The sequence below is a fragment of the Aspergillus wentii genome (assembly GCF_001890725.1).
Source record: "Aspergillus wentii DTO 134E9 unplaced genomic scaffold ASPWEscaffold_4, whole genome shotgun sequence".
In the NCBI taxonomy this organism is placed as follows: Eukaryota; Fungi; Ascomycota; class Eurotiomycetes; order Eurotiales; family Aspergillaceae; genus Aspergillus; species Aspergillus wentii.
Genome location: NW_024467835.1, coordinates 30278 through 53460, shown reverse-complemented (window position 1 = coordinate 53460; position 23183 = coordinate 30278). Strand labels below are relative to the sequence as shown.

Below are 23183 nucleotides of genomic sequence, written 5' to 3'. Positions count from 1 at the left end.
AGCAAAGTCTTTGGCCAATAGCCCTGGTGCGAGCAGTACAAAAGAATGATATCCGGCTCTTAGTTTACCAGCCGAATACCACATAGTTCCTGTCTTGATTCTATATACATCAAGACATCTGCTGTCCTACTATGATCAGGAGAAGAATCGCGCTTTGCCCTTCCATTCAATCACAACTTCTTCCAGGCCACTCAGGTCCAGAGACTCTGGATGCTTCACCTGCACAGTCCACTGTGTGAATGGGGTTGGCATGGCATAGTCCTTTGATTCGTAGATTGCCCGGATCTCCACATCCCCCTTGTTACCCTGTGCGTCGACCTGATACTGGAAGGTACGTTCGAGTGGGCGGCTAGTGAAGTTGTACACCTGGTCATCTTGAATGTCGGCGTATGTCCCGGAGGTTGATATTATGACAGAGACTACGCGGTCATCCTGATTCTTGGGTTTTACTCCTTTTAATGTCACCTCCATCCCGTCGATGCGGAAGTGGTAGCCTTCTTTGAAAGGACCGCCTAGTCCTTTGGCGTGAGATGTGTTGGGCAAGAGTGTGAAGGTGGCCGGCTGGCCGTTTCTGAGTGACTGGACCATATCTGGAAGGTAATTCGAGGGAAGCTGAAGGCAAATTGGGTCAGTGTCAAGATGGAAATCGCGACCGGGAAGACTTACAGTATTGGGTGGAACCTTGTAGGTGAATTCTGCGAGAATGTTAGCGAACGCTGTCGATGATCAAGTGTGACTGACCTTGAAAATCGCTCGAGTACTTGGATTTGGCAGTCTCAATCTCGTGATGAATGCGAGAAAGATCCTCCTTATAGTCTGCAACCTCTTTCAAGGGATCGACGACCACGCTGCTGTTGGAGAGTGTCATGAACCTCTCGGCCCAGATCAGATTCTGCATGTCAATGGCAATGGTGGTCCGCAGCGCCATGTAGCGATCGAAGAACTTGGCCTGGGCCACGTTATACGTGTGTTCTTCGGCTGTGAGATTCTCCACGAGCGTCTTCAAGGCTGCGAGGTCCTGGCCCGCGAGATGCTGCTCGAGCCTGGCGCGGACATAGCCCTGGCCTGCCTTGATGGCTTCTGCCTGTGCCTGGGCGAGCTGCTTCCCGTTGATCGCATGTTTGCGAAGGGCTAGCTGGTATGCAGAAGCCCCTCCAATGCCCTGTGCAATCGGGAACGCCAGCTGGTCATCTGCTTCCAGCCTCCATTTATCCCAGGAGGCCAGAGACTGGATGGCAGCAGCATCGCCATTAGCCCCGGATACCTCATCGGTGGTGGGGAGCTTCTGGTCGAAACTCCATTGGGCACTCTTGATGGATTGCACCGATTTATCCATCGGACCATAGAGATCGAACAAGGCTTTGGCACCGGTGGAGATCTTCTTCATGGTAGCCGATTGCACAATCTTCTTAAAACCCTCAATCACGACATCAGCCTTTTCGACAGCCTCAATTGCTTTCTCTGATGCCGCAACATCCTTTGCGACATCGCCTACTTTTGAGGGATCGCCCATGGCAATGGAACCGATAGCCGCGGCAAAAGCTGGCACGGTCAGCAAGATGAACATGATGGAGGACCGAAGACTTACAGATGATGGCGGTGATGATGCTGAAAGCTGCCTGTAACCTGGTCGACTCCTTCCACTTCTCAATCCCCCGCTCCAGGTCTCTCGAGGCATTCTCCAACACGAACCTGTCTTGCTCAAACGTCGCCTGGGTGCTCCTGACTGCTTTGGCCGCAGCATCATATTTGGCCAGAGCCGTTTCGACAAGCGTGTTGCTCAACTCCGACTTGCCTTTTGCATGCGCCAGCATCTGCTCGCCTGCCTGGCGTCGGTCGTCGACGGACTGCGACTTGTCCTGGAAGCGCTGGTACTGCTTTTCAAAAGCATCGGCTGCATCTATAGCCATCTGCAATGTTTCTTGGTACGAACCCACTTGCAAGACGGGGAAGAAGTTCATATTCGGCCCGGTCATGGCCTGCGCCGTCAACTGCTGTCCGAGTGCTACGGCCTGCATATTAACCAGGCCTCCTGACCCTTCCGTGCTCTGAACGGATGCCTTGGCGACATGCGAGGCAAGGGAAAAGGAAAAGCCCGGTTTGGACCAGAATAGGACGGATGCAATGCGAAGCTGGGTTTCCAGCAGCTGCTGGAAGTACTCATGATAGTCTTCAACCGCTTCATATGCATCCTGATAGAAGGCTTCAACCTTACCCGCTCCGACGGCAAGTGTGATTGCAACATGCCTGCTGCCCACTCCCAACTCGACCTGGGAAACTGTGGCGGATCCGGAGAGGGAGTAGGTGATTTCGCCTTCAATCTCAGAGGCATAGATGAGTACTGCACCGTCCTTATTGGGCTGAGGGGCTAGCTCAAGATGGGCTTTTCCAGATGTAGTCAGAAGGCGACTGTAAATGGAAAGCGAGCCCGACGCTGGAAGCTTGATGACGGTCTTCTCCTCTTTGAAGGCAAGCACATCCGTGAAGATGGCCACGGTGGCCAGATCTGAGTTCAATGCCTGCTTTGCATCCAGATAGACATCACGGACGTTGAGAAAGCCCTGCGATTGTCAGTATCCAGATGACCGTCAGAATGGAACATCTTACCGCATTTTTATTCTCGTGCTTGACATCTCTGAACGGCACCTTGGACACTGCTTCGAGCTTGGCGTAATCCTTTTCCCAATCCACGGGACCGGATTGTTCTTTCTGGAGTGAAAAGACTGCCATGCTGGATGAGTTGCAGATACCGGTGATCAGAGTGCGATCGCATTTCACATTTAAGCGCTTTGCAAACAGGCGGTCAATAACGTCCTTCAAATAGCCCGCTCCTCGTCGAGGGCGACTTGCAGCTCTGACAACACACTGTGGATCTGACAATGCAGCTTCAGCTACGAAGAACAAGGCAACCAGACGTAGATTCGCTATCTGCCAATCAGTTCGTCGTGTGGATCTCCTGATGACCGTAAATAAATCGAGGAATAAATCCCTCAGCTGAAAAGTAGCCGAGATAGCATGGCTGGCTGAAAATGTAGAGAGTGACGTGGTGGAAAAGTGGGTTTGCACTCGTATGGATGCAGGTTCGAGGGAATTATGCACGTCGGGCACTGTGGACGGCCCTTTGCCTAGCCGTGAGTTTCTGATCGGGAGATCCGATAGGGCAGCAAGCAGGCGCTGAGGGGTGAATCTGGTCGATCATCTGCAGCTAGAGATCGCGGCTGGCGTTCCGCTCTTGGCTCTGCAGGGATGCGTGGTTTGCGAGCTGAGGGGTATAGTGTAGGATCACAGCTACAGCAGCATAGCAGATTGACATAAAAACCCAGCAATTGCCGTCTAGATTGTGCCACACAAACACAGCAAAAGAGCAGTTTATCTTCACTTCACCCACCATGGCACCTCCCGCAACAGACGACACCCTCCTCTCCCCCAAGGAGCTGGACAATGGCAAGGGCGGCTTCGCCTTTGCACATGAGGACATGATATCCCTCATGCGGTATGTCTGGGAAGGCTGTCTGCTACCGCAAACGCCTGATAGTTATGCCACGACTTTTGGGTTCCAGATATCGGACTTGAACAAGGATGTTTCAGCCGAGCTGGACTCAATCATTGGTTCCTATGGCGAGGTCTGTTATCTTCTCGTGGTGTATTCTTACATGATAAGCTGACTGGAATGGACGAAAGATCCGAACCACCACGACCGAGTTCCGCGACAAGACCTGGCCGGCTGTTGTGGATCTGGCAGCTCAGATCAGAGACTATGCAGGCAATGCAGGCGGTACATTGGATTCATCCTACTACAAGGCCATCCTGGACTGGGTCAAGGAATACTGCACCACTAAGGATGACAGCAAGAAGGCTGAGCTGAAGGCGAACATCAGCGCAGTCGTCAAGGACCAGCTGGCCTCCATTGACAAATTGTCCACGAATGTCAAATCCACCAAAGAGACTCTGAAAGAATTTGACACTAAAACTCAAACCCAAAGTGCCGCGCTGAATAACCACAAGAGGAAAGTCATGGATCTGCTGGGTGGAAGTGAAGGACGGATTGCGGCTCTCCGGAAACAGATCAAGACGAACCAAGACGACCTGCAAAAGGATAAGGACGACTATGACTATGGTATGTTGCCCATCATATCGCACAATAGCCCAATGGCTTTTATCACTAACCGTTCTTTCAGATATGACCGTCATGTACGCCCAGATCTCCTATGCCTGGATGTAAGTGCATGGATCCCAGGACACAGACATGCAAACGTAGCTGACGAGGATAGCCCCATCATCGGCAATATTCCCGGCGCCATCACAATGGGAGTCTTCGCCGGCAAAGCCGCTGCAATGATGGACACCATCCACAAGCTCGAAAAGACAATCAGCGACGAGCAGGCCGAATTGGCCGCCGACATTAAGCTGGACACCGACATCCACCGCATGGATGTGAGTATGTCCACCATACTTCAAGCCCAGCGCTGACACTCGCAGGCGAGCCTTCAAAACCTGGTAACGATGATCAAGGGGGCCATCACAGCTGTCGGTAAAATCGAAGGTGCCTGGGAAATCATCGGAGGCGATCTCCAGGGAATCCACGATCTGGTCAAGAATGACGGCAAGCATCCACTCAACGAAGTAATCGCCAGATTGGACGGCAATAAGATTGTTGAGAAGTGGAACGGAGTGCACGACTACAGTATGTCCTGTCTTCTTGTTTTCATATGTTGCTAACCATGCCTTGCAGCCACCAAATACGTCAACACCGCGTTCATCAGTGAGGTTGAAACCAAGGATATCAACCAGTATCTCAAAGAGCTAGAGGATGCGATCAAGAAGAACACTCCCTCAAAGCATGACTAAGATGTATCTTACACAGTTGCATGGCTAACGACCATGACACATAGGGCGTAACCCCGCACTTGCTTACATATTGATCAATATCATCAATACATTGCAATATATCCTCAAATAAATGATCCTAGTCAAACCGCAATCATCTACTGCTTAAGTACAGCACCGAGTCCTCCCTCGTCTGTATCTCCTCTACAAGATCAGCATAGTCTTGATTTCCTTTTTTTGCCATAACCTCAAACTCCGACTGATGCCCTCTCAGCCAACTGATATCCTCTCCGGCCTGTAGGATCAGTTAAACCATATCCAAAAAGAGTAGAATATACACATCCTCGGCAGCGGACTCCCCTTTTCCACACCCGTCTTAATATCATCCATCAAACACCGCATTCAACTTCCTCTCCGCAACATCCGTCCCACAATTAACAATCTTGGTCCACGCATTCTGAATCAACGCAGCCAGGCCCGTAAGCTCATCGGGCGTTCTACCACGCCCACCTCTGATGTGGGCCAGGATGCGATTTACACGACTCTCTTTACCGCTGACATGGTTAGCTTGCTGGCTCGAGTCGACGAATCGGATGTTCTTAAAGAGAGCTTTAGGAAACGGGATGAGGATGGTGTAGTTGAATTTATGAGATGAAATAACCTAGCACGTAATAAGACTAAAGGCTCCTAGTATTTATCTTGACAGTCATAGTCTTTATCTTTATAGTATTCGGAACTGATATTGTTCAATGCAAGACCCAACGATGGTGAAGGACGTTCCGATCTCACAAAGGGTCCGGTTGACAAGGATGAGACAGGAAAGATCTTGAGGCGATAGATAAATCAGACGATGGATTCCCGTTGGTGCTTCCCCTAGTATACCAATGATGACACCTGTAACTCAAATATCAGGAGATCTTCTAGGTGGGCTTTCTATCCGACCATGTCTTGACAAAACAATAAAGAGAGCCCATATGAACAAACAAAGACTAAGCATTGCTAGAACAAACGGTTGCAATACTTGGATACCGGCGATCTTTGCCAAAGTGCCAGTCAGAAAAGGGAATACACACCCACCAGCACTGCCGAGTGCTACTGCAATGCCAATACCGGCGACATGCAGTTGCTTCGGTAGTATGTGAGCCAGAGCAATGATGGCTTCCGGACACAATGGACCAAGGAAAAATCCTAGTAGGGAAAGCGCAATTATCGAGACCGTAAAGTTGCCTATCAACCAGAAAACCGTGAGAGATGTTATACTCGCCACTAAGTACGTTGTCACCACCAGCCCGTCAGACTGTAGGTAGGTCGTCACAAATCCTAGGAGGACACGACCCAAAGTAAGGCCGGTCCAGTAAAGAGTGTTTGCCACGCCTGCTCTATATGGGGATATGCCCCGGTTGTCAACAAGCAAGGTTAAAACCCAACCACCCACAGAGATTTCCACACCAGCATAGATGAAAATGAATAGACAAATTATCCAAGTGGAGGCAAATCCAAGTGACTGGATTGGTGGACTATTGCCCAGTGTTTCCCACCAGGACCGCGGACAATGATCATTGTCATCATTGCCATTCTCACCAGTGGTGCGGTCATTCATCTTCACTGAGTGTCCTTGTGCCGACCAAAACACAGTAGCCAAAGTTATGGTCTCAATCATCGCCCCGGCTGCCATGAGGTAGTAGTATTCGTACCACTGCCATCCATGTTTGTCTATCAAAGAAGTGGCTGTCACTGGTGCTAAGGCCGCTCCAAGCCCATAGAATCCATGAAGGATACCCATCAGTTTGTTGCTGTCTGCCATAGCACCAATCCAGGCATTCCATGCGGCATCCAGCAGACCATTACCTAAGCCAGAAAATATGAACAAGAAGATGAGTACGGAGTATGACGGATGCTGGGTGGAGATCCCGAAGCCGATTAGATGGAATCCTGACCCCAGAACCGCAACACCGCGGCGTCCAAAACGCGCATGGATGGAATTGTTGAACAGAGCAGCCGCTGCATACCCAATACAAGGAGAAAGGAATACCAAAGACAAATTGCTATAGTCGAGTTTGTAGTATTCACCAAGCTGGACAGGGGCGGACTATATTAGCTTTTGGACGGTATCAAGGTGTCTTCGGCAAACAGCAATCACGTACATAATGGACTAATGCCTAAACCCACACCAAAAAGGTTAGTTGATGTCTTTGCAAGTAGTAGGGGGGGTCTCCGCATACACCATACGTTCCATCACTTGCGCCGACCACAATGAAGCTGAAGAAGCTGGCGAGAATCCGCCACACGTTGATCGGAGGGTCATTCCATCTGTCCAGCGAGGATTGAAGGCTTAAATCAGCCTCAGTAGTTCTCTGAGTCTCAATTATTTCGCCTGGGGCTGCCGCGTCTCCCACTTTTGTCGACTGCAGCAGAGGGGTCGTCGGGTCGTCTGAAAGGTCAATCCGCGCCATTTATTCAATCATAGAACAAGACACTCAGAAAACTCCAAAGGTCACAGGAAGTGGGAGGTCAAAGATAGTGACTACCCGAGATGTGAGAAATCCACACTTAGTGAAAATGTCTATTTATGGGGAGTGAAATTGATAAGTAGAACCAGCTCAAATTTTGCAGGTATGTGGAACTGGGGTTTCTCTCCACACGTGATAGTACCTGGACGCATTGTAGAAGCATCGCAATTAATGTATTATATAAGCTAAACGGATGCGTAACCACAGGCATGGTTAACCTCTGGTCTGGGGAATAAATGGATGACGCTCATTATTAGTTTGTTCTACGTCAGTGGCTTACTATTATTGCCACAGTTTTGAATTTAATAGTATACCACTACAGCCTGGCATGTGAACCTTTCGGCTACGTCTACCTAATATATGCACTTGTCTTGGGTCAAATGAATCAGTCGTAAGTCATTTCTTATATTCTTGCGTAATGAGTTGACTAGATTTCCTTTCTACTTCTATAAGGTTACATTGCATAATTTCTAGTACCGAGATTTTTTGAGTTTCCCATTGTATGTTAGATTGAACTATCTTATTTACATGAGCAAACCGTGTCTAGAAGTATGTTCTCACCAATACTAGCATATTCCTACAATATGAGTTCAACAAGTTATTATTTACAGGTATCGTGTAGATAAAAACGACAAAATATTTTCATTTTGTCTTCGAGACAATACTAATAGGTATATATCTCGGTGGTTAGAAATGCCTTGTATTAGTAATAGAGGCAATGCAATAACTTCAAAAAACATATAGGGTTAGTGTTTAAAGTTATTAGCCATCTCTTTGTTGCAGGTGGGTGGGGCGCGCCGTGGAGATGATTCACCAGTTATTATATCCGTCGCGGAAAAAGAACTGAGAAGTAGTATGGAGGAGTATTAGGTCAAGAATAATCTCCGTCTACCGACACACCCGACCCTTCCACCACCTCAACAAGTGAAATATGTTGGGAAGGAACTTTCATGACCATTACAAACCCTGCGCTCTAATTTATAACACAAAATGGCACATTCTTGTCCTTGGAACTAAAAAGTCAACCCAAATTAAGTGGAACAGTATCCACACTTCAAATGCCATCCCATTTTATGCCCGGATTTGGAAATATCTCAATGCTATTAAGCTGACAGTAATCCAGTCACACGGACCTCTTTCTCTAAACTGTCATTACATACAGATTCTCTTAACTTATATCTCTTCTATCTTGTCTCCAAGAGCACATGTCCCTTTTATCTTTAATTATCTTATGTTTATAGAGGAGGCTAGTTTTATTATATAAAAGATGGCTAAGCAGCTCCCATATCTCAAGAACCATCCCAGTATGATTTTCTTCACTGATTTTGATGGAACGATCACATTACAAGATAGTAAGACTTTCCCTACCCATGAAGACTTCATTCCACTGATACTAGAACCCGTCAAGCCAATGACTACTTGGTATGTTACCATCCGCGATCACCAATCCCACTAACAAACTCTGCTACGAGGTTGATAACCTTGGTTTCGGGGTCGAAAAACGTGAAATTCTGGAGCAGGAACTTCTTAACGGTAATATAACATTCAGGTAAGAAAGAGAAGCTTTTACCTGTTTCAAGCCACATATAATTTTATCAGGGATTCTTTTCAGGCCATGCTTGATAGCGTGCGAGCTCCGTTTGACCAATGTCTTCAAGCTCTCCAAGACAATATTCAGTTCGATCATCAGTTTACTACCTTTTACCACTGGGCCAAAAAGCAAAACATCCCCATAGTTGTGCTATCCTCTGGAATGACACCGATTATAAAAGCACTACTGGAGAACCTACTGGGAAGCCCGCTGGAAAATATTTTCCTGGTGGCCAATGACATTCAGCCTCGTTAAGGCAAGAATATTAACACCGAAGGTGGCTGGCAAATCTCGTTTCGCGACCAAAGGTAAGTAGTACGCCAACCATATTAGCGACCCGTGATTGAATAATTAACGATATAAGTCACTTCGGCCACGATAAATCGGTTTCTATCAAGCCATACGCTGCATTACCAAGCCACCAGCGGCCGGTCTTGGCATATGCAGGAGACGGTGTTTCGGATCTATCAGCAGCATCCGAAACAGAAATTCTTTTTGCAAAGAGTGGAATGGGTAAGTAAAATGCCACATACATCTCCCTTTGTCTCCGTTGTCACCTATCCACACTGTTTAAGTACTGCCTGCGGATACTTTCTTTGATTTCCTATGAAAAAAGCTCACACTGCTTCCTTAGGTCTAGTTAGATATTGTGAACAAGAAGGAATACCATTCGTCCCCTTCGATGATTGGGCTTCAATCTTGGCAACTGTGAAGGAGCTCTGAAGCAGAACGCAGTGTTAAGACAAAAGATTTGTTTTGATCGCATGGAATGGAAATCTAAATGCAATATACCTATGTATATAGTGCATGTTGCCTTCTATGTACCCAGAGACATATCATACTCCGCTCGCGGCGAATTTATTTCAGTCAAGAAGGATTAATAAAGAAAATTATACACAACTAAATAAATAACTTGATATTATAATAGGAGTACTGTTTCGCAGCGCCATACTTACATATACCGTTAATATTTTATTATTTTTACCACCCTAGATATGACCATTTACAAACATATTGGTTTATTATCGACGCTAACCAAAAATAAATTAGGGCGCCTGATATGGCTTATAGTGTGAAGACCAAGCTTATATAACTGGAGTATTTTGGGGCCAAAAACATTGTCAGAATGTAACCTACGTAGGAGTTAAGAATTTCTAGCTGATATGGGAATTTAGCTTCCACTATTAAGTAGTAGACAGTCATTTGACTTGCCCGGATGGTTAGATATAGTTCATGATTGGTGAAATAACCACGACCGTGGCTGAGGGCTAAGAGCAGCCTCCTTGTCAGTGGGGAGTGATGTGATCATCGGACTTATATAATGAGAGTTTTGGCCGTTGGTCTAGACTCCTACTCCAAAGTAGTCTTTAAATAGGTGCAATGCTCGAAATGTTCCCTGTGATGAGGGATTGGAAATATAGAACCCATGAGAAGATTCTGATAGAAAGCACTTATTTACAAGTGACAAGTTGAATATTCACTAGCGCTGACACAATAGTAGAATATCACTAATTCGCATACTTAACGGGACGATTTTTTTGGTTAGATCAACTGTTACAGAGCATATATCCACCAGTCTGGCGTAATCTAGCCCTTCCTAGGTAACCATGGATCTGGCACCCTGACCGACATCTACGTCATGTATGAACAATAGTTCGTCCAGAAATGGGAGCAGAGGCAAATTCCGTAGTTGAATAACTAGTGGCCTTAGGAATTCCCTCAACTTCCTCACTATCAATCGAATTGTTTATAGCAAGCGCTTTACATGCGCAGCACCAATTTGTATCAAACTCATCATGGCGTCTATGGACAAGGTTTTCCGGGAATACTATGAGCGCCTGCACGCTCTTGAAAAGAGTGATAACCCTTTTTCCGTAGGCATCGCCTTTGTGGAAGGGGAGTTCATCGTGCCCAAAGACGCCCGCATTCCAATGCTTGACGAAGGGTTTATGCACAGTGACCTCACTTACGATGTCACATCTGTCTGGGATGGGCGCTTCTTTCGCCTTGATGACCATATGCAGCGGCTGCTGGAAAGCTGTGAGAAAATGTGTCTAAAGCTTCCTCTTCCACCAGAAAAGGTTAAAGAAATCATGATTGACATGGTGGCCAAGAGTGGTATCCGAGATGCATTTGTGGAAATCATTGTGACACGTGGTCTGAAGGGTGTTCGAGGCTCTAAACCAGGTGATCTTTTTTATAACAATCTTTATTTACTCGTCCTGCCGTATATCTGGGTTATGGAGCCTGAGGATCAGCGCACGGGTGGAACTGCCATTACTGCACGCACTGTGCGGCGGATTCCCCCGGGAGCATTTGATCCAACGATCAAGAACCTTCAGTGGGGTGATTTGACAAGGGGGCTATTTGAAGCTATGGACCGCGGTGCGACTTTCCCCTTCCTAACAGATGGAGATACCAATCTTACCGAGGGTTCTGGCTTCAACATTTTTTTGGTAAAGAATGATGCTCTTTACACCCCAGACCGTGGTGTACTGCTAGGCATTACCCGCAAGAGCGTTATTGATGTGGCACGCGCAAATAAGATGGACATTCATGTTGGTGTTATACCTGTGGAGGACGCCTATCATTGCGATGAAATATTCATGAGCACGACAGCAGGCGGCATAATGCCCATCACATCATTTGATGGACAGTCAGTGGGCAAAGGTCAGGTTGGACCGGTCACGAAGAAAGTCTGGGATAGATATTGGGAGATGCATTATGATCCAGCCTATAGTTTTCCAGTCGAATATAGCACAGGTCCAAGAAAGTGAAACGTCTAGGAGAGCACTGTCCAGGTTGTTTGGTTCGTTATTCAACCCCTCATTCTTCCCGTTAGCAGTCTTGACATCACTCTTCTGTGCTTCTAAGCTAATCCAGTAATATAGTTTTTAGCTACCAATCAATGACCGCCTGTCTTGTTGCCAAAGAACACAGAAAAGGCTGTGGTGTACCAATGTCCACCACATGTATCTAAAAAGTTTCGGCCTCTCAGGTCATGTTTCTTTCTGTGCTATTAGGTTTATAATAATTATTATTATTATTATTATTATTATTACTGAGAAACAAAAGTATGAAATAATTTGATTTGCTTTACGATAAGAACTGATCACCCCATTAAGCCTTTTGTTGCCTCTGTAAACCCGCATTAAACTCGACATTAACAGCAGGCCTGTGAAACAACCTATCCATTGGACAAGGAAAGCTGACGATTCAATTGAGTTGCGAATAAAGCATCGGTACAAAATAACAACACCTATATTAGATCAATACATTTTGGCATCTGCCTCGATTTCCTTCCACACACTAATCATCACTTTGGTCACACGTTTCACAATTTCCTCCACGTCACATCTGTTAACAGTAAATGGTGGAGCTATGAGGAACTGGTCTCCACTCCAACCATCTGCAGCACCGGTAGCAGTGAATATGCAAATTTCATAGCCCTTTTCCAGTCCTCGAGCTCGGATCCGTTTGGCAACGTTCAACCTTGGGTCCAACGGAGCCTTGGTGACTTTATTCTTCACGAGCTCGACTGCCCAAAACAACCCTCGGCCTCTAATGTCACCGACAATGGGGTGCTGACCGAGGTGCCTTTTAAGTTCTGCCCCGAGAAAGTCACCCATGCAACGAGAATTTTCGATCAAATTATTCTCTTGAATATATCGTTGGGTTTCAAGCGCCGCGGCGCAAATAAGTGGCTGTGCCTGGTACGTTTGCCCATGAGAAAATGATCCGCTCCCTTCCTTCAGTGGATAAAGGACACGCTCATGGACCAATACGGCAGAGATTGGGGCGTACCCCCCACCAAGCACTTTTCCCACAGTTTGAATATCCGGGGCAACGTCATCATGCTGCCAGGCATGCTGAGCCCCGGTGCGGCCCAGACCACACATAACTTCATCAAAGATAAGAAGTGCTCCATGACGGTCACATACTTCCCTTACCGCACTTAGATACCCGGGTGCTGCCGTGACGCAACCTAAAGCCTAGTGGAAGGGAATTCAACCGGCATCCATTGAACAATGTGAAATAGACAATGTGACTTACTGTTCCAACCATAGGTTCCAAAATAAAGGCACAGACAGTTTCAGGACCGAGCCTTTGGAATTCATTCTCGAGTTCCTCCTTCAATCGAGCCACATAATTTTCAACTTTCTCTCCTTCGCGGATATCTCGCCATGGGTGACAAGGCGATACCTGCGACACATTTTCCATTAAGAGAGGCTCAAAAAGTGTTTTCCGCGACTTGATATCTCCAATAGCGAGCGCGGCTATAGTGCAACCATGCCACGAGCCTCGTCTTGAGATGAAGTTGGTTCGTGGAGACTCCGGCTTCAACTCAGCGAAATGTTGGTAAGCGAGCTTAACTGCTGCTTCGACCGCTTCGGAGCCTGTACATATCCCAAATTAGTCGCATAAGAAATAATGTCACCACTGAAATTTGGCAAACACGAACCAGATCCAAGGATGCATGCTCGCGACAGTCGTCCACCAGTTGACTTGACTAACAAATCGGCCAATTCAAGAACAGGTCTATTCTGAAAGTACCCGGGATGCGCGTAGGCCACCTTGTCCATTTGGCGGATAATGGCATCCTTAACACGCTTGTTACCATGGCCAATCGCAGACACGGCAGCTCCGCCAGTTGCGTCCAGGACATTTTGGCCATTTTCCAAAGTGAAGTAAATGCCTTCGGCGGATTCTACCATTGGCAAGCTACACTCACCACTGGCACTTTGGTAAAGATACGTTGGTTCGCCAAGTGATCCCATTGTGCAAGAGTATTAGGATGGAAGTACTTGAATAATGAATCTTTTGAAACCTGGCCACTGAATCTAGCCAGAGACTTTTGTATGACTCGGCCCCCAAATTTTCAGTGCGAGATCGCTACTTAAATATCTTGTAATGCTTAGCATATTCAGAATATTCATGATGCAATTAAGAAGCTTGGTAGGCTTTCTGAGAGGGTCTTAGACACTTCATTAGATCATCATTTTATGTCTAGGCCTTCTTCCCTGTTGTGGCGTTCAGAATTAGTAGACTGTAAACCATTTGGAAAGAATGTAATGACGATTCAGATAGGCAAGAACCGAAATGAAAATTTCTTGTATAAGGTCAGTCTCTACTCCCTTTGTTGAGGAGTCAGAGTGTTGAATTAACCAATTCAACAAGGTTTCTCCCGCATTTAGCGCGCCAACAACGTGAACGGGTCAAGACGGATACATGCATATCCGCAAACGGTGTTGAGGCCATGTGAGATGTTCTAGGATCGCCGATATGATGTAACATTGTCACTACCGTCAATTTGACAGTGATGTGACACGCTCAATAAGAAAGATAAAGTTTATTCGTAGCTATCATACAAGAAAGCTTGACTTAAAAAAAAGGAGAAGAAGTGAAGGATTATTAGAAGTGATAATGATATATAGAAGGTGGAGTTTATAGCATAAAGATAGGAATAGAATAAACTACCTTTACTTTGTTAGGCTGTATAGCTCCTAGATTATTTTATTACCCCCCTTCTAGTAGATAACTACTCTTAGCTGTCTTAGTCTTAGTAGCTTTATACATATTAGCTTATTATTATTTAAATTGCACACCCAACCGGCGATCTCCGCCCCTAAACAACCTGACATGTGGGTGGGTTTGGGACGGCTAATCAGAACCTGCTGTGGGTTCAGGATCTAGAGGGTTCAACCTGCCAACCTCGCAGTAGAGTTGCATCCGGAGTGGGGCGAGTTTTGGGTTCTATTTAAGGATGTGTCAGGCGAGAACATAATTTTCTAGTTTAACTTTAATGGGACCTATAATACAAAGGCCACTAGTATTTGGCATATGCCATCTAAAACTTTATCTGCTACTATACTAAGATAGATCAAAGCACAAAGCGAAACAACTTTCCCCATAAACCAAGATAAAAGGAGCTAATGAATAATATTCCTAATTATTTAGAAAAAAATCTCAAAGTCCTTAAGGCAATGCATCCTTTTAGCAGGCCTGAATATATCTAGATTCATAATACTATATGCATTACTAGAGTGTCACGCGAGTCAAGTTTGACCAGTGAGTTGACTCGACTTGTGAGTAATAAAGTGAGTAAGAGTCTGATCAATCAACTCATAGCTTGGCATGAGTTTGACTCGCGAGTCATGAGTAATATAAAGAGTTAAAAATATATGGAAAACTCTACTCATGAGTTGAGTTGAAAAGTTGGAAAGTTGGAAAGTTGGAAAGTGCTCAACTCATAGGAGACACTATGCATGACCTCTTAACATACATATCTAATAGCATACTAGTTACCTACGTGCCTGTATGGTTCTGGTGTGTGTCTTCATCTTCTATTAATTAGAAGGTCGCATCTAATTAAATTCTAGTAGGGTAAATATTCTTAATCCTCACTATCTGCCTTGCGGCCCTAGTCCCACCTGACAATTCGAAGCGGATGGTGCTGGAGAATCCTTAGGGTAAAAAGATAGGATATAAATTAGGCTATTTATGAATAATTTCCCTTTACCTAACTAGTAAGGTAGTTATTAGTTTCCTACTGCCCTTTTTATTCTAGCCTTGCTAATCCAATAAGCTACAAGGGGATAAAACATACCTATAGGTTAGATAAGGCATCCGTAGGAAGACCTACCTTAATAAGAGCATCAGGCCTCTACTCCTGGCATAATAGAACTCAGATCGTCTTAGCTGACAGCTATGTAGTGAAGAACCCATACATTAGTCTATATAAACTTATTAATTATCTATGTTTTAATCCTCTAATAAGATAGTAGAATACTAATATAGTTCATATAAGTAATAGGAAGTAAGTTCTACCACTACATGAGCTATTTTTTACGCCATGGGTACCTATTATAGACAGAATTTTCATGCGCATAATGACTAAATTAAAACTATTTAATACAAGGTGAGACCTTGACCGAGGAGCATAGACTGACTGGTGTTATCCAAATTCCTATATCTATAGAGCCTTTATTGTTCTGTTACTTATTCTCATATTTATCATAATACCCATACATTCATCAGGTGATCCACAGAGCTCTGACTGTCATGATATAATCCTCTCAGTCTGGAGATCTAACTGGTTCAAGTCAAGAAAGGTCTATAGCAAGACTACTAAGATTAATTAGGCCTTGTCTGGAAGCTTTCATTTATATACAATCTTCAACTCAGCTTTGCCATATTCTGCCGTGCCTTCCTTCTTCATGTCCGACCTCACCGATTAAAGTCCCCTCAAACCTACATTCGACATCAGCAGTTAACTTCCTCTGTGATTTATATAGCCCATTATATCAAGAGGGATCACTGTAGCCTTTCTGTATAGTAATAATTTAAATAGAATTATGCTGTCCTTTATCTTAGGGTAGGGTCTAAGGATATAGTTCAAAAATTATAAATGGTAAGGTAGTGTTCTATAGCTAGTGGGAATATCACAGTTACCCTATTAATGCTTTTCCGACTCTCTAGGGTGGGCTTAATATTAGCTACAGTGTTCATATCTGTATATAATATTACATCAATATTTTTTATAGCTATATTAATAGAAAAGTATTATCCAAATTCTGAAAGAATCCTCCTGTAAATAATACTACTCTCATTAGTGAAACCCTCTTAAAGATTGAGCTTTAACCCACTTGCACAGCTCGGAAGCAACGGATCCACGCCAAATGTGTATAACGGGGCTTGCGGATCGATCTCGGTGTCCTCGGCGATGAGTCGGTAGGTATAAGTCCATTTGTTGACCAGGGCCTGCGACACAATCCGCCGCGCGTCTTGCAAAGAAGTGGCCATAAGTAGGACCTTACGGGCGTCTATCTGTGGTTTTCCATTGTCGTCTTTCTCGTTCAGAGTCACCACTTCGGGATGAGAGTACAGCCGATGTCGCGCAAAGAGTTTGCCCATGTATCCCTCGCCGGTTATTTTCACACCAATGATGATATGGGCAGTGGCCGAGGTTAGGATCGGCTGATCGTGGCCGCAGTGATGGTCGAGAAGCCCGAGGAAGGCCTGGCGCGATACCTGGCCAGAGCGTTCATGTATGTATTCCCGGCGGCGTAGTTTGACTAAGATGGCAGTCCGACGATACCACGGGCAGAAAAGAGCAGGATGAAAAAGTCCAGATCGAGAGGTAGATTGGTCTCCGGATTTCATGGTGTCACCGATGCCATTGCCTCGTGCTTACTGCTTATTGTCCCACCCCGTGTCGTTTGAAAAGAAGGCCAAACACGAACTCACTGTCCTACAGCACTTTGTAAAACCGGTTGTGGTCGACATCCAGGACACGTGCCTGAGCTATCTTATTATGCTGCTCCATAAATAGATCAAGTCTGGCGTCTATCATCACCTCACTCGGACCAGCAGCTTCAAATTTCACTTTGATAAATCCATGACACTTTTCAAGCCACCTCTCATTCTCATACGACGACAGTCGGACTAATTTCACAAGCTTTTACCAACTGCTATCTTAGAAAGCAAGTAAGCAGTGTGTTTGGTTAAAGATTGCCTTTCCCCTGTCTTGAAGAATTTTACGGAATGAGATCGCCGTAGAGTAACACTTGCTTATTCCATATATCACTGTCCCTAATGACGCAAAGACCAAGACATTACAAAAAAAAGGAAAGAAAGAAAAGAAACTGCCAAAGCCGTCCAAAAACGGTTGCAAGATCAACACCAACCCAGCACGCTTGAACCCCTCCATAATCTCTGCACTGCCCTCAATAGTGATGTCATTGAGATGCGGACTGACTACCTAGGCATGCACTGAATCTGCTGGCAATTGCTTCATCAAATCAAAGAGAAATGTGACCCGGATTGAAGAAAGACGGTTAGCGTTAGGTACTTAAAGACAGAAAGCCACCTTCTCTTCATTGTGGGGTATATCTTCATGGCTGTTTTTCTTACTGATACATTGGACAAGACGATGGCTAGGAAGGATGGGGCTGTGAAGAGTAACTTGTTGATATGGGCTGCTCATGTTGTGGATCATTTTATCAAGATGGAGGATAGTGCTTTGATGCTACTATAATTTATGGTTCGAGACCTTCTCTAAATATTAAAAAGGTTATTTGTATGACGATATTTTTATAAATATGATACTTATAATAAAGCAGTCAATATAAAGGACCGGGCGCTGTATACACCGTAAGGGATAGTTAAATACAACCTCTACCTTGAAGCTATATTTTACATGTCTATTTTCATTGTTCTTGAATAGTTTCTTTTATACACTACCTATACATTAGATAGCCATAGGCTTGGCTCATAACACTACATCCCGCATGCCTCCCGCAAAGACAGGGATTTACAGAAGTTCAACTGGCACAATTGCATCAAGACAGTGGAGATTGTCGTATATCTCAAGGATATGTTATTCAGGAATGCTAGGTGCGCTGGAGAACATCCATTTCATCTTTTGCCTTAACATGACCTACATCATTATGTATCAAGCTCCGTGATGAATGTCTGCGTGGAAATTGAAATGAACTTGGTCAGTCAGGAGGCGGCGTTCCAGGCCAATTTACCTCATTATATCTTCGCCAACTTCAAGCTTTCAGTGAAAATACACCAGTAACGGTTTCATGATTGATTACTCTCCTCACGAGCTAGATATGCAGCACAAACAATGGGGACGTGCAGTCTTGTTCACATGTTGATAAGTATAGTCCTGTCAAAATGACCCATGATATATAACTACAACTTAGTAGAAGAAAAGTATTCTGACAGCTATAGCACGTCATGTGTTCATCCTCTTTCTACAAGTATCCTTTCCACTGCCCGAAATAAGGGCCCCGATCACCAGGGCTCTCGAGAACTGGAAAGGCCACTGGCATGCAAGGAGCCTGGGTGCGAATGGTCGATTTAAACCAACAAATTAGGCCATAAGATATTGGGCACTAGCAGATACTATGGTGCACACCTTGTAGGAAGAAGAAAGAGCACCACAAACGCGGAAAATGACGGATATGATACGCTAGATGTGCAGGCACTTTCTGGTTTACTTCAAAAGTTCCAATTGCAAGAATAGACTGTCATGCTGAGAGGCTTCAAAAGCATCTGTTAGTTCTATGATCGTGAGGATGCATTTATTATATTTTCCGTTATATCAAATTGTATTTGGCTATCAATGAGCGTTCGCAAGACACAGTCCTATTCTTCAATGGAGTCATCCAAGCAATATTGGTGAGATAGACCTATTTTACAGTAGTGTCCCACAACTTGCTTCACACCATTCCCACCCATACTCCTCCAATAGCCAAGCCGTTTAGTGCTTCAGAGTCAGTACACCTGGCCTCCACGGCAGGGTATTGTAGTTACCACCGGCACTCGCATCGCGCCCCTGGTAGAGGAATTGCAGGTTGCATGGGTCGATAGTCATTGTTTGGTCAGGGTTATTGCGAACCAAATCGCCGTGACTGATGTCGTTGGTCCAGGTCGCACCGCTGTTGGCCTTTCCAGCGAAGGGATTGTTCTCGCTGGCTGCCTGCTCTGTCCACGAACCGTCGAGACTGCTGGCGGTGAATGAACGGAAATAACGGCCGTTTGTTCCAATTGCCTCGACGATCATCAGATACTGGTTTTGCCCTTCGACGGTGTAAACTTGGACTGCTTCGAAGAGATTGTTCCGGCTGTCACTAAGAACGACTTCTGACGCCGTTCCGAAGTCTCCAGGGAAGTTGGCGATTGGCATGCTCGACCGATAGATCTTGCCGTTATCTCCCGCAAAGAAAAGATACATATTCGTGGCGTCACCGATAAGGGTCTGATCAATGGCGCCAGTGTCCGAGCCGGTGATCTTTCCAGAGAAAAGAGCTTTCTCGGATGACCATCCATTGGCATTGGTAGGATCGCTTGACGTTCGGTAGGTAAACGTACTCGAGCCCCATTGGTAGGCCAGCACCCAGATGCTCTTTGGCTGGAAGTAGAGCAAAGTGGGCGCAACTGCCGTAAAGCTCGTCGCGGCTTGACTTGCAGATGCCATGTCAGACCAGTCTGAAAAGGAGGCAAAATTCATCGAGCCGTAGTTTCCACTGGCGTCAGTGGTTGATGCATAGACGATATGTTTGTTGTTGGAGACCACATTGGTAAAATCCTTGAGCGCCGTCCATCCAGACTTTGGATCTGCCAGAGAGCCAGTTGATGTCCAGCTATAGGTTGACGGAAGAGCGCAGTCGGCAATGACAACTGGTGCCAGAGAGAGCAAGAATATGCCAGATGGCACACCAGCTTGCGCCTTGAAGAATTTCATTGTCGTTGGATTGCAAACAGAGGTGGTTAAAAGATTGAGGACTTCAAGCAGGGCGATCTTCTTTAAAGAATCCAAGACGGCTTATATTGTACTGTTCGGGAGAGAGGGGATTGGATGAATCACTTCGCTTCCCAAGTAAGCCCATGATTTTCAATTCGAAACACATGAGGTTTCGTATGTTTTTAATTTCCTACTCTAAAAAAAAGGTCAAATTAGCCAGAAAAATTGGGCGGCGGAATATCGGCTTCATTGAAAGTGAGGAGTTGCGGAAGTGCATCTGATATTATCCTGATACCCGACGGCTGTTTCTGTATAAAACACACTAATCGTGGCAGCTCGGCAAAAGACGACTGAAGAGTGTCAGGAATAAATAAATAATGCCGCTCGGAAATACCCCGGAGAAAGTAGTTTGGACGGGATTTGTTGGCGATCATTTTCATCTCCACTTGGGAGGACCCTTTCTTCATTTACCGACTGCATCGGCTCCACTTCAACAGCAGCCAATATTTGTGGGTTCTTTTGTTGTTACATCGGGGCTAGACCTTGCCAGTAGCTTAGCGGTTTGATAACTCGTATTCAGAGACAGCATGTCTCACAGGGATCAGGTAGCTCCGCACATTCTTGCAATCATTTAGGCTAAAAATGATCGAAGGTGATCTCCTGATTCATTTAGTAAACCTTGAGGAAAGCTCGGTTCCTCATTAGTGAAGGATATAGATGAGCATCCGGTTTTGATTAGGAAAGAACCCCGTTGACTAACTATGAGCTTCTTGTCCCCGAGAATATCGGCACCTTGACTCAGTAAACCTTGGGTAAAATCGGCAACCTCCGTTTTCCATCAGTGAAGGGATAGATGTGCATCGAGTTACAACTAGGGAAGATTCCTGTTTACTAAGTATAAACTTCTTATCCTTAAGAATATTATTGGCTGTATAAATATTTTGTCCATCCTATCTAGAAAATGCCTCCTCACCCCTTTCTCCATTATTGGCTTGAAGAATCAAAACACCCCCAAAATGGTTCAAATCAAAGCAGCTACCTTGGCCGTTCTTTTCGCTGGGCAGGTGCTTTCTACACCCATTGAATCCCGACAGGCCTCTGTGAGCATTGATGCCAAATTCAAGGCTCATGGGAAGAAGTATCTGGGAACCATTGGTGAACAGTACACCTTTAGCAAGAATGAAAAGACTCCAGCGATCATCAAGGCCGACTTCGGCCAATTGACCCCGGAGAATAGTATGAAGTGGGATGCTACAGAGCGTGAGTAGAACTGTCTTTGGGTGATAAAGTATTGCAAGCTTATTTCAAATAGCAACTCAAGGGCAGTTCTCCTTCAGTGGTTCGGATGCTCTGGTATGTACCCGGCTTTCCCACCCCGATTGCTTTTTTCTGGTCCTGACAGACTCTAGGTCGACTTTGCCCAGTCCAATGGGAAGCTGATCCGTGGCCATACTCTCGGTAAGATTTAAGGCCCTAGACTCAAGTATATCACAATAGGAAAGCTAAACTAGCCAAGTCTGGCATTCTCAGCTCCCATCTTGGGTCTCTTCCATCACCGACAAAACAACTCTGACAAATGTCATGAAGAGCCACATTACCACGGTGATGAAGCATTACAAGGGCAAGATCTATGCCTGGGTCTGTTAATCCATAATATAGTTCTATACCAGATTACTGATTGAAAAAGGATGTTGTGAATGAAATCTTCAATGAGGACGGCTCCCTACGTGACAGTGTCTTCTACAATGTTCTTGGCGAGGACTTTGTGCGCATCGCTTTTGAAACTGCTCGTGCTGCAGACCCAGGTGCAAAGCTCTATATCAATGACTACAAGTGAGTCAGCCCTCTGCTCTTTCGTTGTGCTCGAATTCTAATCTTCAAAGCCTGGATTCCGCCTCTTATGGCAAGTTGGCCGGTATGGTCAGCCATGTCAAGAAGTGGATTGCTGCTGGTATTCCAATCGATGGAATCGGTAAGATACTTATTATTGCATTTCACTGTGTCTTGATACTTACTCGTTCAAGGCTCTCAAACCCACTTGGGCGCTGGTGCCGGTGCTGCAATTTCTGGATAAGTACCCTTGCCTCTTGTCTCCCGAACATTAGCTGACCCCTCTCACAGCCTTGAATGCTCTAGCCGGTGCCGGAACAAAAGAGATTGCCATCACTGAGCTTGATATTGCTGGCGCCGGCTCTACCGATTATGTCAATGTGAGTTTCCAATGCCACCACTGTCATGATTTTCTTTGCTAAACATTTATTACTATAGGTTGTCGAAGCCTGCCTCGATCAGCCCAAATGTATCGGAATCACAGTTTGGGGAGTTGCTGACCCGGTAATGCTCATTTATGTTTAAATAAAAGACTGTATGCTGATACTATCTCCCCTAGGATTCGTGGCGCTCCGACGAGAGCCCATTGCTTTTTGACAGCAACTATAACCCTAAGAACGCATATACCGCTATTGCAAATGCTCTCTAATGGCGGTCTTTAATATCTCTGAAATTTCCAAGTGTGCTACTGAGAAAGCTATAGTTGAGACAAAAATCAAATGATACAAACTTAGTTAAAATACAAGGGCAGGCATAAAGGAATACTATACTCTCGTCCAACTGTAACAAGTGCCATAAAGCTCAAGGCCTGAGAAGGTGTCTGGGCATATTGCAAATGAAAACATAAGTGATAGAACCTATCATTTGCTTACCCCTGCTTTTATCTGATTATTGACTCCATTTGTAATGGCTGACCATGTAGAATGCCAAAGTGCTGCAGTCGGGTATGTATTCTGAGAGCCCACTGGTCATCATGGCCACAAATCGCATCTGGAAGACCATCTCTCCTCAATGATCCTCCTTGACTCTTTAACTTTGAACGAATGAGCCATAGACTCAACAGCGATTAATAGATAAAATGAAAAGAGATGGTCAAATTGCAAAACGTGCTTGTTGTCGGCCATGAACTAACCTAATTGGATGATAAAAAGTAACTTGGAAAGTTGAA

The 23183-nt window shown here is 45.3% G+C and overlaps 9 protein-coding genes across 9 annotated transcripts; 4 read left to right on the top strand and 5 right to left on the bottom strand.

The window, feature by feature from the left end:
* Positions 1-135: 135 nt before the first annotated feature.
* Positions 136-2730, bottom strand: ASPWEDRAFT_27350 (uncharacterized protein; the record flags this gene model as incomplete). The annotated part of the gene is made up of 5 exons (XM_040832983.1): positions 136-612; positions 667-695; positions 742-1542; positions 1589-2561; positions 2608-2730. 5 exons carry the CDS (start codon positions 2728-2730, stop codon positions 136-138), a joined length of 2403 nt encoding a protein of 800 aa, XP_040688322.1.
* Positions 2731-3389: 659 nt separating this feature from the next.
* ASPWEDRAFT_171486 (uncharacterized protein) lies at positions 3390-4848 on the top strand (the record flags this gene model as incomplete). Its single annotated transcript, XM_040830796.1, has 6 exons — positions 3390-3623; positions 3682-4117; positions 4179-4218; positions 4272-4434; positions 4480-4684; positions 4733-4848. The coding sequence occupies 6 exons, from the start codon at positions 3390-3392 to the stop codon at positions 4846-4848; spliced, it is 1194 nt and encodes a 397-aa protein (XP_040688321.1).
* Positions 4849-5452: 604 nt separating this feature from the next.
* On the bottom strand, positions 5453-7461 carry ASPWEDRAFT_132289 (MFS transporter). Its single transcript, XM_040829288.1, has 3 exons — positions 7050-7461; positions 6972-6986; positions 5453-6901 (listed from the first exon to the last, which is right to left on the bottom strand). The coding sequence occupies exons 1-3, from the start codon at positions 7278-7280 to the stop codon at positions 5729-5731; spliced, it is 1419 nt and encodes a 472-aa protein (XP_040688320.1). The 5' UTR covers positions 7281-7461; the 3' UTR covers positions 5453-5728.
* A 1143-nt stretch (positions 7462-8604) lies between these two features.
* Positions 8605-9183, top strand: ASPWEDRAFT_171484 (uncharacterized protein; the record flags this gene model as incomplete). The annotated part of the gene is made up of 4 exons (XM_040830795.1): positions 8605-8689; positions 8746-8759; positions 8810-8886; positions 8937-9183. The coding sequence occupies 4 exons, from the start codon at positions 8605-8607 to the stop codon at positions 9181-9183; spliced, it is 423 nt and encodes a 140-aa protein (XP_040688319.1).
* A 1541-nt stretch (positions 9184-10724) lies between these two features.
* On the top strand, positions 10725-11705 carry ASPWEDRAFT_171483 (aminotransferase class IV; the record flags this gene model as incomplete). The annotated part of the gene is made up of 1 exon (XM_040830794.1): positions 10725-11705. The coding sequence occupies one exon, from the start codon at positions 10725-10727 to the stop codon at positions 11703-11705; it is 981 nt and encodes a 326-aa protein (XP_040688318.1).
* Positions 11706-12197: 492 nt separating this feature from the next.
* ASPWEDRAFT_110047 (putative class III aminotransferase) lies at positions 12198-13706 on the bottom strand (the record flags this gene model as incomplete). The annotated part of the gene is made up of 3 exons (XM_040828142.1): positions 12198-12920; positions 12982-13325; positions 13391-13706. 3 exons carry the CDS (start codon positions 13704-13706, stop codon positions 12198-12200), a joined length of 1383 nt encoding a protein of 460 aa, XP_040688317.1.
* A 2467-nt stretch (positions 13707-16173) lies between these two features.
* On the bottom strand, positions 16174-17128 carry ASPWEDRAFT_739321 (uncharacterized protein; the record flags this gene model as incomplete). Its single annotated transcript, XM_040839410.1, has 3 exons — positions 16575-17128; positions 16381-16439; positions 16174-16179 (listed from the first exon to the last, which is right to left on the bottom strand). Exons 1-3 carry the CDS (start codon positions 17089-17091, stop codon positions 16174-16176), a joined length of 582 nt encoding a protein of 193 aa, XP_040688316.1. The 5' UTR covers positions 17092-17128.
* A 2073-nt stretch (positions 17129-19201) lies between these two features.
* Positions 19202-20185, bottom strand: ASPWEDRAFT_110660 (uncharacterized protein; the record flags this gene model as incomplete). The annotated part of the gene is made up of 1 exon (XM_040828196.1): positions 19202-20185. The coding sequence occupies one exon, from the start codon at positions 20183-20185 to the stop codon at positions 19202-19204; it is 984 nt and encodes a 327-aa protein (XP_040688315.1).
* Positions 20186-21179: 994 nt separating this feature from the next.
* Positions 21180-22796, top strand: ASPWEDRAFT_182798 (endo-1,4-beta-xylanase). Its single transcript, XM_040831950.1, has 10 exons — positions 21180-21445; positions 21498-21538; positions 21595-21643; positions 21702-21823; positions 21873-22018; positions 22069-22157; positions 22210-22255; positions 22305-22395; positions 22454-22519; positions 22575-22796. The coding sequence occupies exons 1-10, from the start codon at positions 21202-21204 to the stop codon at positions 22662-22664; spliced, it is 984 nt and encodes a 327-aa protein (XP_040688314.1). The 5' UTR covers positions 21180-21201; the 3' UTR covers positions 22665-22796.
* Positions 22797-23183: the final 387 nt, after the last annotated feature.